This window comes from Urocitellus parryii, chromosome 7, assembly GCF_045843805.1.
Source record: "Urocitellus parryii isolate mUroPar1 chromosome 7, mUroPar1.hap1, whole genome shotgun sequence".
NCBI classification, from domain to species: Eukaryota; Metazoa; Chordata; class Mammalia; order Rodentia; family Sciuridae; genus Urocitellus; species Urocitellus parryii.
In genome coordinates, this window is record NC_135537.1 from 43659348 (window position 1) to 43671498 (window position 12151).

At 38.7% G+C, this 12151-nt stretch overlaps 1 protein-coding gene across 2 annotated transcripts in view; it reads right to left on the reverse strand.

The window, feature by feature from the left end:
- Positions 1–12151, reverse strand: part of Lrrc69 (leucine rich repeat containing 69) — a 108825-nt gene that overhangs the window by 79350 nt on the left and 17324 nt on the right. The window contains exons 3-4 of one of the 2 annotated variants that reach the window (XM_026384994.2): positions 9571–9643; positions 1632–1827 (exon numbers count right to left, since the gene is read on the reverse strand). The exons of the other annotated variant lie outside the window; for it this stretch is intronic. Coding sequence (XP_026240779.2) covers positions 1632–1827; positions 9571–9643 — 269 coding nt within the window. The remainder of the gene's footprint in view (positions 1–1631; positions 1828–9570; positions 9644–12151) is intronic. 2 annotated transcript variants of the gene reach the window in all.

The window sequence follows — 12151 nt, forward strand, 5'->3', positions numbered from 1 at the left end:
GGTTATGAACTCCCAGTTTTCCCCCATATATAGATTGCAGAATCACATCGGTTACACATCCACATTTTTACATACTGCCATACTAGTGTCTGTTGTATTCTGCTGCCCTTCCTATCCTCTACTATTCCCCCTCCCCTCCCTCCCCTCCCATCTTCTCTCTCTATCCCATCTACTGTAATACATTTCTCTCCCTTGTTTTTTCTTTCCCACTTTCCCCTCACTTCCTCTTATAAGTAATTTTGGATAACGATGAGGGTCTCCTTCCATTTTCATGCAATTTCCCTTCTCTCTCCCTTTCCCTCCCACCTCTTGTTCCTGTTTAATGTTAATCTTCTTCTCATGCTCTTCCTCCCTGCTCTGTTCTTAGTTGCTCTCCTTATATCAAAGATGACATTTGGCATTTGTTTTTTAGGGATTGGCAAGCTTCACTTAGCATAAACTGCTCTAATCTGCTAATTTTTTGTTCCTTGATTTTGCTGTACAACTGTAAAGGTAAAATTTCTAAGCTGATTCTAAGCTGCAAAAGTCTGAGTTAAAGTGTAAAAGACCGGGCATTGTAAAGCTTCTAAATGGCAAGGCCTGGGCTAAAAAGTAAAGACTAGGTATTGTTAAAATTCTTCTGCTATCCCCGGAACCTGTAATCTCTGTAAAGTTGTTAGGACAATGCTGGAACTGCCCAGTAAATATTTCCACTGACTTTCTGGTTGTTTAATAGCTAAGGGTTCTGAGTTGCTTGGCACGTAGGCATTGCAGGACCTAAACCAATCAGTTTGAATGTGTACCCCACTTAGGAGCACCAATCACCCCTGTCCAATCTGTTCCCGCCAATGTATGCACTAATCCTAACTCAGGGTTGTTGTTCAATTTTCCCGCGCCTCATGATGATTTGTTCTGATGTATGCAAAGCCCCCCACCCTCTCCAAAAAGTGTACTTAAGCTCTGCTTGAACTCTGCTCTGGGCTCTGGGCTGCTCTCCCTTCTTGAGTGAGCACAGAGTCCCAGCGCGCTGGAATGGATCCTCAATAAATCCCCTTTTGCCAATTGCATGGAGTCAGTCTCTTGAGTGGTCTCTCCCTCCGACGTTTCGCCGGACCCCCCTTACACAACATGCATTCCTTGTCAAATTATTTCTAATTTGCATAAGGAAGGAAGGTAAATGTATTGACATGTTCCTGGTAGAATAGAACTCTCGAACTGGGAAATCTGAGGAAAGTTTAGTAAAGGCACTATTTATAAAAGACTAGTTTTAAGGAAGCTAAGGTTCCTCAAACCTTAGAAAAGTGGTTCCTTAAACCTAGCTCACCCTGCCAGAGAAGGTGCCATAGTAATTGCTTCTGGTTCTCTCTCCTCATGCCCTTTCATTCTGAACTAACGGATATCATTGATTATATCCAAGAAGAAGCCAGAGGACAAAGGAGCTCTAACTCCTTTGTTAGATGCCTATAACTAATAAACTGCCCAGGCACAGAGCAGGTTATAAAGAATTGATGACAGATAAAGAGGAAAAATTGAAGACATCCAGCACATATTTCAAATGAACCTGTGCTTTTATTCTATATAGATGGTTATAGATTAAACATATACTACTCACTTAAACAAAACAAAAATACAAGGTTCCATGCTTTGCTTACCTCTGGCAAAACTTCAATGTAGTTCCTGACCAGAAGAAACTTCCGGAGCTTCTTCAAGAACTTAATCTCTTCAGGTATGCAACTGAGTTCATTGTAGTTAAGTTGAAGTTCACGAAGATTCTTAAGGAGACAAAGTTCTGTGGGAATGCTGACTAGCTTATTGCAATTTAAACTCAGATGTGTAAGGCTTTTTAATCTTAAAAAAAAAGCATATGAATGAAATTCATAATAAGAGAATCCACAGTATAGGCACAACCCATTAGAAGCCATGTGTCACTTATTTTACGTACCTCATCTGAGGTTCACTTTAGTCAAGTGTTCACATCTACTGTAAGTCATTTTAGCAAAAAAGTCTTTGCTGAAATTTAATTTTTAAAGATTTCTTTTTAGGGGATTGGGTTGTGGCTCAGCAGTAGAGCACTCGTCTAACACAGGTGATGCCCTGGGTTCGATCCTCAGCACCACATAAAAATAAATAAATAAGGATATGGTATCCAACTAAAACTAAAAAATAAATATTAAAAAAAGGATTTCTTTATAATCAGATGGCTATGTCATAAGTATGTTATATAATAAATATATAGATTTTTTTAAAAGTAAATTTTTATTTTCAATCTTTATACTTATACATTAACTATCAAAAAGGAAGCTAGAGGACAAAGAAAGACATGCATATACATGTGGAAGGATAGATAGAGATATAGGTATAAATAGATATATATAAATAGTAAACACATATCGAGTACCAAGCAGTATTAATTTTTTGCTCTGGAATACACAAAGATGAATCAACTACAAATTTTGCTCTTTTGGATACCACAGTTTAGAAAAAGACATTAAAACCAGAAAGTGAAGATAAAAAATGTACTGGATAGCCAGGTGCAGTGGTGTATACCTGAATCCCAGAGGCTCTGGAGGCTGAGGCAGAAGATCCCCCATGATCCCCATTTCAAAGCCAACCTCAGCAACTTAATGAGGCTCTAAGCAACTTTGTGAGACCTTGTCTCAAAATAAAAAAATAAAAAGAACCAGAGATGTGACTCAGAAGGAAAATACCACTAGGTACTAAAAAAATTTTTTTAAAAGAAAGGAAGATGATAGGGAAATGAATATGAAGGAAATGTGAGTCTACTGTGGCAGATATTGCACTTGAGGTGTATCACAAGTTTTTTTGGAAGAACTAACAGTTTTTATTTTATTCTGAAAAATAGAACTAGTAAAAGAGGAAAACAACAAGAGGGAATGCTAAGCTATAAAAATGTTATGAATAAGGAAACAGAAGGGAATTGTTACCACTGAGCATGAATTGTGTATTAAATATAATAATCAGTATAACCCTGAAGTTGAGGCCAGTGGACAAAAGGACAGTCCGTGTAGGTAGTGAATGACTGGGTGAGGAAGATGGGGGCTGATTCAAAAGGAAATAAAATGCTAATACCTCCAGAGACTTCCCCCTCCCCCAACCTGTTGCCAAGTTTACCTGCCTCCAGGGAATTATTCCTCCCTACAAGGAGTTGTGAATGAGTAGCCCCTGGGTGGCTCCCTTTCTGCCTGTACCCCTGTGTGGCTTGTTCCTGCATTTGGATCATTCCATGTTTTGGGGTTATGAGGGCAGAATGAGAAGTGGGGGCATAAGAACAAAGGAAATCTGAAATCTATAAAAGGACTCCCTCACTCCCTGGGGCACCAGCTTTTGACCCCCTCCACTGTGGAAGAGTCATTTTGCTCTTTCCTCAGCGATTTTCAGGTGCCCCAGGGGAACAGGGACTTAGAATCTGATTCTCCACACGGGTATCATCTCTGGTCTCAAAGTCAGAATTATTTCTCTTATTATTCTTAGGCAGTTGAAAGTGTGAGACTAGAGGTTAGGGAAGGGATGTAATCACCAGTGAGAGCAACTGAGAGGGGACTCCATGCACACAATGGTGGAAACCATGTGAGTGACAGGAGAAAAAAGAAGAAAATGGAGGCGGGGAAAGAGAGTGGGGGAAGCCAACAGGAAGAGTCCTCAGAAAAATGAATACCTGACAATTAAAACTTAAAGGCACACAGAGAAGTCATGAGTAGAGAAATAGAAAAAGACTCAGATCAACTAGTAATCTCTAAAGGCGTGGGAGAAGAGTACTTAAAAATCAAAGGGATGGTCAAGAATTTAAATGTTGAGTTTAAATGTCAAAGAGATATAATTGAAATTAACAAACTAAAGGCTAAAACTGAAAGCAGAGAGAGAAATTATAACGTCAATATTCTAAAGATCTATTCTATCTCTACCTTGTAGCCACAATCGGAAAATACAGTTTAAGGAATTCCATCTGTAGAAACATAATTTTTAAAACTCTCTATAGAATAGGTGAGAAAACATTTAACAAAAGACATGAGGGACCTTTATGTTGAAAACTATAAATTATAACTCAGAAAATTTAAAAGGATTCTAAACAAAAGTAGAGATCCATCTTATTCAAGTGTAGAAAGAAAAAAATACTGCTAACATGTCAATTTTTCCATTAATAGATCTGTAGATTCAGTAAGAGATCCAAATAAAAATCTCAATGGGTTTTTTTGATATTAAAATTGACAAATCAATTTTAATATTTATATGGAAATTCAAAGGACCCAGAATAGCAAGAACTAGTACTAAAGAAACAAAATTAAAAAGAAGGAAGGAAAGAAAAGAAAGAGGAAAGGGGAGGGGGAGGTATGGAGGCATTCCTACAATCCAGTTTCAAATCTTACAAGGCAGCTACAGTAACCAAGGTAGTTCAGTCCTGGGGGGGGAAAAAAAAAAAAACGATAGTGTAATGGATTCACTATTTGTGTCCCCCGCCACCCACCCAAACTCATATGTTAGAGACCCATCACCACTGGGAGATCATTAGAAGGTGGGACCGTTAGGTCATTAGGGTGGAACCTTCATAAATGGGATCACAGCTTTATATAAAAGGCCCCAGAGTGGCCTTGCCCCTTCTACTATGTGAGGACACAAGGAGAAGGCACTGTTCTCTGAACCAGAAAATGTGTCCTCTCAGATATCAAATCTACCAGCTTCTAGAATTATAAGGAAAAAAAATCTGTTGTATATAAGCTACCCAGTTTATGGTATGTTAGAGCATCCCAAATGGACTGAGACAGTAAAATAAATCAACAGAACAAAATAAAGTCCAAATGATCCATAAATGATCAATAGGTTTTTGACAAAGGTGTCAAAGCAATTCAACTAAGAGGGAGTTTTTGAACAAAATGTTCTAGAAACTGGATGAACTTTGACCACCCCCTTCCACCATACATATACAAACATTAATTCAAGATGAATGATAGATCCAAATGAAAATTAAAACTACAATCATTAAAAAACAAAAGATAGAAAACTTTGGGATAGGAAAAGATTTCTTTTTTGGGTGGTCGGGGGATACTGGGGTTAGAACTCAGGGGCACTGGACCACTAAACCACATCCCCAGCCCTCTTTTGTATTTCATTTAGAGACAGAGTCTCACTGAGTTGCTTAGCACCTTGCCTTTGCTGAGGCTGGCTTTGAACTCATGTCTCAGCGTCGTAAGCCATTGGGATTACAGGTTGTGCCGCTGTGTCTGAGTTATAATTATAATTTTCAACTGTGTCTGGCCAGGAAAAGTTTCTTTTAAAAGACTCTCCAAAAGCTCTAATCATAAAAGAAAAAATATTTATAAATTGCCATCATCAAAGTTAAAAACTTCAGTCCATCAAAAGTTACCATTAAGAAAATTAAAAGATAAACTGCAGACTGGAAGAAAATATCTGCAGTACATGAACTTGTCATTTCACTTGTATCCCAAATGCATTAAAGAATCCTTACAGTTCAATTGCAAGAAACAACACAGATATTTTTAATGACAAAAATATTTCACAAAAGAAGATATATAAAGAGTGAATAAGATCATTAAAAGGTGCTTAAGTCCGTAGCCATCAGGAAAATGCAAACTGAAACTATGATGAGACTTTTCTTCACACATACCAGAATGGATACAATTTTTGTAAAAAGGCATACACTTTGTTAAAACTTGGTAAATCTTTCACAAGTTACATAATACCTACACTTTTACCTTTTGATTCTATAATTTCACTCTTAGGAATTGAAATGGAAGTAACATAACTCCACAAAAAGACTTGCACAAGAATGTTTGATAGCTTAATTCATAATAACCCCACACTGAAAACAACCCAAATGTGCATAAACAGAAGAAAAATATAATGCTTTACAGCTCATTCATGCAATAAAATGCTATTTAGGATAAACAAAAAAATGAGCTATTGATAAAAGCATCATAAGATGAATCTCTCTCTCTCTCTCTCTCTCTCTCTCTCTCTCTCTCTCTCTCTCTCTTCTCTCCTATTTCTTTCTATTTCTCTCTTTTCTATTTCTCTCTCTATTTCTCTCTCTCTTATATACATATATATATGCACTAAACAAAATAAGACAAACACAAAAGAAGTTTTGTATACTGTATGATTCCATTCATTTAGTTCTACAACAGGTAAAACTTACTTGTAGAGATAAAAGTCAGTATTCGTTGCTTATGAGAAGTAAAAATCCACTAGAAGGGAACATGAGGAAATCACTGGATTATAGGAAATATTCTATATATTATTGATGTTTGTATTTTTGTCAAAACTCTTTGAAGTATACCATCATGAATTTTATGTGATTTTTATTCAGCAGAGAGAAAATGCCGTAAGATTTGGCTAACTTAAGTACATTATTGACCTTTGAAAAGGATGTACAATAAAATGGGGGGCAGGAAAGAATGAACAAAAGCTATGGAAAGAGCACCTTAGAGAGACCTTGAGGGAGCCAGAGAGAAAGAAAAGAAGTTGACCAATGAAGACAAAGGGGTTGAAAGAAGGGAATTGAGGGAGCTCAAAATCCTTGGTAAAGTAAAAAGCAAACTCATTTGCAAGGAGTACAAAGGGTCATAGAAGGAAAAACTCAGATTGAAAGGGAGTGGAATTTTCTGAGTAGGTCCTATGAAGAAAGGGATGGAGAGTTTTCTTTATTAGTCATTTTTATAATCATTGAAGCAGGTTGGGGGGAGGCAAAAGGCAGTCAATGTAGAAAATGAATAATTGAATCTGATCAGCAAGATGGGGGGGGGCTGGTTAGAAAGGAAAGGAAATCAAAGGAAATCAAATGCTGACATTTTCAAAGCCCTTCCCCTTCCTCCTGTTGCTAAGGTAACCTGCCCCAGGGATTGTTTCACCCAGCAAGGAGTGGTAGAGTTGTTAATTAATGCTTCCTGGGCTGCTACCTTCCTGCTTGGTTCACTCTTGGCCCATCTTTTGAGTGATTTGTCACATAGCCAGATGGGGAGAGGAGAGAGGCAAGATAAGGGGAGGAGAACATGAGAACAAAGGAATTCCCAATGTATAAAAGGGACAAGTCACCCCCACTTTGGATATCCAGCTCTGGGGCCCCTTCTATCTCTGTTCTATCCTTCAAATAAAACTTGCTTCCTACACCTCAGCGTTTCTTGGGTGTTCAGTCTTCACATCTGGGGAAACAGAACTCGGCCCTGTTTGATTTTTATCACAGTATCATCATTAGTTTAATTGACTTTATTCTGGATTACTATATGGGAGTTGGCTTTTTTTTCTTTTTTACTTCAAGGCACTAAATGAACTCAGGGTCTGTTACAAATGTGTTCAGCATGCACTTGGGGGGAGTTAAAAGGAGAGGGAGGAAACAAGTATCCATTTTGGTTGCATTTCTACAGAGCAGGGAAAATTACTTTTCCAAAGAATAACTGAGGAGGAACTACGCTTACAGCTTCTTGTCCTCCTTCCTCCCCAGTGAGCTGATGAATGACTTCACATAACAACCTCACTAGTGGTGAATTTGGACAAAATGAGTCCTTTGGCTTGGTTCCTTCCACTTTGCCTGTCTTTCAGAGATTCTGTCTCCAAGATGCCTACATTCTCCTCCTTGTGAAGCTGTGAAGATCCACCTATGACAAAGTCCTTCAGTGGTAAAACTCTGACCTCCCCTGCTTTGACAGTAAGCTCATGAACTTCTACTCTGGCTTAAGCAAGCCAAAACACCACACATCCTCTTTTTCTCTATATCTCTTCTGGATTCTAAACAAATTGAGAAATAAGACAGGACTCAGAAGGAGAAGCATAGAGCTGCCCTGATTCTTCTCAGATTCTTTACTAGCCCTCTTCTGAATTGAACTTTAATTCACAGGCTTTCCTGCTGAGGTGACTGCTAACTTGAGAGTGGGGGGAGAGGAGCCATAAAGCCATGCGTGTCCAATGCTCTTCCCAAATTCACTGAGTCACTCTTTTGTCTGTGGGAAGAGGTGAATGAGGGAAATAGAAAAAGAGTTAGACTAAAAATAGCTTCCCATAATAATAAAAGCTAACATCCATTGAGCACTTACTCAATCCTAAATCCCTTTTATGGATTAACATATTTGAATCTCAAAACAACCCTATAAAGTTGGTACTGCTTTCATCCTCATTGTGCAGAGGAAGACATTTAAGGAGTGGAAAGGGGAAGAAACTTCAAGGTCAGGAAATGGAATTCTGCTTGGGGAGATGACTGATCAGCTTGCATGTAGGGCCAAGCAAGAATACAGACAACCCAAAACCAGCTCGAAAGTAACGGAGGCCTGTCGAGTTCACCATCCTACTTTTTCAGTGAAAGTTGTCCTTCACTTTTCAACATATCACCTGAGATTTATGATTCCTTAAATATTGTACATCCTACTGCAAATAGAAATAAGCTTTATGAATTATGAAATTATAACAAACTATAGCTGCAAGGCCTTTGACGTTCAGATAGTCAAAATTCTTCTGTTAAGGGATGAGAAAAATGAGGTCCTAGGCAGTTAAATTATTTGCCCAAGGTCATATGGCTGGTGGCACAAAGATATGGCTTAAACCTCATTCACCAGATCTTTTAAGGTGACCCTCTGGTTATTATGTCTTCATCAATACATAAATCAATTGATGAGCTGAATAAGAGGGGGGGAAGCCAATTATTGGCATTTTAATTACTATATATATTTCTCCTCTATACAAATTAAATTAATTCAATTTTTTCTAGGTGCCCTGCCTTATAATATTACTTTCCTTATAAAAGTCTCTTTGTAAAAGATAATACCTCAGCTGGAGGTATAGACAAGTGAATTGGAACAGACTTTAGGTACTGCAGAAAGCCCTGCGTGGACAACTATTCGTAGTTTCATAACCTCCCATAAAATCTGGATGCTCTTACTTTGTAATGCATCTGTTTCTGTTCAACAGGCAATAAAGAGAGTCTCCAAAGTAAACCTGAACAGAGTTCTCTCTCCATCTGTCAGAGGAAAAGCCCAAGAGGGTGTTTTGCCTGCAGAAAGATGAGACCCTCAGCTGGCTCCGGAAAGGCACTGTAATGGCAGCCTGTCTGCACAGATGTGCAGGATAGGAGAAAACAGCATTTTTTGTTGCTGTTGTTAGTGATAATAAAATGGGTGGGTGTTTCTTTTTTCTTTTTTTTTTAAATGAAAATGACATAGTAGTTTTAAATCCTTTGCTTTTATATTACCTTTTCCCTCAAGCTCATAATGGTTTACTACACTCATATAAAATAAAATTTAATGCCCCCAATTCTGTGGCTGAGCAAGTGCTAAGAATCCCAGAGTTGAGAAATCCATAACAACATCAGTTTTAGAACTTTGTTTCAAACCCCCACTTTTCCACTTAGACTACCCAAGTCATGTTGTTTCTGGGTTCTCTTAAGTGTTGGGGAAATCATCTGCTTGAAATCATCACTTTACTTCAGTCCCTCAGAACCTTTGTGTTGTGTTTAAATCCCCCAAGGACATGAGGCTGGACATGAGGCTGGACACGATGCTTTCAGAGGATCTGAATGGGGATGGAGAGAAGGGGGCAATGTTTAACCAAGTCTTGCCATAAACAACTTACTTGCTGACTTCTTGAGGAAGCCACGTAAGGTGATTTCTGTTCAGATTAAGCAGGATCAAATTTTGTAAGCCATCTGTTAGAAAATAATTTCAGTCATTTGAGCCATCTGTTAGAAAATAAGGTTTAGTCACTTTTATATACACCTTTGTTTTCCTTCTGGCTTTTTGCTTTGGTTGCTGTTGACAAATACCCTCATAGAGGTCAGGCACGGTGGCATATGCCTGTAAGCCCAGGACTTCAGAGGCTTAGGCAGGAGGATAACAACCTTGAGGGCAGCCTCAGAACCTTAGAAAAACCCTCAGTAACTTAACAAGACCCTGTCTGAAAGAAAGAAAGAAAGAAAGAAAGAAAGAAAGAAAGAAAGAAAGAAAGAAAGAAAGAAAGAAAGAAAGAAAGAAAGAAAGAGAAAGAAGCTTTATTTTCACATTAAAGCTTCTCTGAGTTCCATATTTACATCCTCTCTCTTGGCTCTGTCTCTCCCTACCCAATATGTTCTTTCTCTTTTGAACAGATTTGCTCTCTTTTCCCATGCTGGACCATTCCACAACTCCTGAGTTTGAATGTTCACAGTCAGGGCAAAGAGAGTTCTCCCTCTCAATTGCCTACAGGAATCAAGAAAGCCTTATGCTTTGTCAACCAGAGCCACCACCATGTAGCCAACTCCCTGTAATTATCAGGGGGGAATATGATTGCAGTGTTGTTTCTTTTTGTAAAACAGAAAAGAGCCAGAGATCTAGACATTTTTGTGAACTCTCCTACTTGAAAATTTTGGCACCCGGTTAAAAATTTTGAAATGGCCAACGAAACAGAACCAATTTATTTATGACCCAGATTTAGCTCATTCCATTTGTCTCAGGTCATGTGATTTTTCTCAAACCAGTTAAACTGTTTTAGACTATCACAACCCTCAAGAAAGAGAGTGTATGACTGATTCAGGGTGGTGATGCATGTCTACTCTGGTCAATCTGCTTTGGTTAGAGGGACAGATTCCCATGTAACACAGCAAGGCTTTCAACCCACACTGAACAACGCTGAACCCCTGATGCCAAATCACTTCTACCCCTGGATAATCAGGACCTTATAATTTAAATAAAAAATCACAGGGAAATTTTCAAATTTCTACCTTGACAGCTGAGGCTGTAACTCATGGTAGAGCCAGCCCTTCCTAGCATATTCAATCCCCAACCTTGCAAAATATATAAATAAATAAAGTACCTCGTGGTTATTATATGAGAACGTGATTGCAGTGTTGATGATGTATGGCACCCCTGTCCCCCAAATTTCACAGAAATTCATAAAGTCTATAACGTGTCTCTAGTTTTGCCATTAGGAACTGTTATGGTTTGGATCTTGAATGTTCCCCCAAGGCTCATGTGTTGATGTTGGTCCCTACTTGATAGAGCTATTGGAAGATGGTAGAATCTTTAGGATGCAGGACCTAGTGGAAAGAAGTTAGGACAGTAGAGAAGAGCCCTGGAGGAGGGTATTGGAAACCCACCCCCTTCTTCCCCACCCCCTGCTGCCTTCTCTTTGCTTTCAAGCCACTGTTGAGGTGAGCAGTTTTGCTCCTCACATACTTTCCACTATGATGTGCCACCTCACCTCAGGCCCAAAAGCAACAGAGCCAAATGCCTGTTATGGTTTAGGTATAAGGTGTTCCCCAAAAGCTCATGCAAGAGATGATGAAAGAAAGTCTAGAGGAGAGATGATTGGATTATGAGAGCTTTAACCTAATTGGTGCATTCATCCACTGACAGTGATTAACTGCCTAGGGTAAGGTAACCTAGGCAAGTAGAGTTTTGCTGGAGGAGGTGGGTCAGTGGGCTTGTTCCTTTTGGGTTTATATTTTGTCTTTCTTGAACAAAACACCCTCTGCTTCCTGGTGCCATGTCATGAGCCACTTTCCTCCACCATATCCTTCCACCACAATGTTCTGCCTCACCTCAGGCCCCAAGGAATAGAGTTGGTCATCTATGATCTCAAACTGTGAACTTCAAAATAAACCTTTCCTCTTCTTGTCAGGTCTTTTGGTCACAGCAGCGAGAAAGCTGACTAACACAGTACCCAAGACTGAAACTTCTGAAACTGTGAGCCCTAATTAACCTTTCCTCCTTCTAAGTTGTTTATCTCAGGTATTTTGTTACTGCAATGACAGCTAACTAACAAGGTGGTTACATGCCTACAAGTGCCTACATGAGTTAAAGCTATATAGACCACCTGGGATCTCTTTGTCATAAATGTATCCTTAAACCCACTGTACCTATATTATTAAATAAGAGTGGCATACTGAATGGAGAAGTATTTAGCTTAAAACACACACAAAGTAAAGACTGCAAGTCATTGGATCTCATATCTTTCCTTTAAAATCCTTCCCTAATTGACTCATATTTAACATTTTGATCAAAAATTGTGACTTAATAGCTGGAGCAAATTAAAAATGAAAAGAACAAGGAGAATAGTAAAGAGCTCCTCTTGATTTTTGTTTTCAAAATATTTTACTCTGACTCAGGAAAAAGACCTCCAAAGAGTCTCAATGTACACCAATTCTGAAAAGGAGAAAATGAACACCAGTTTGGTTTAA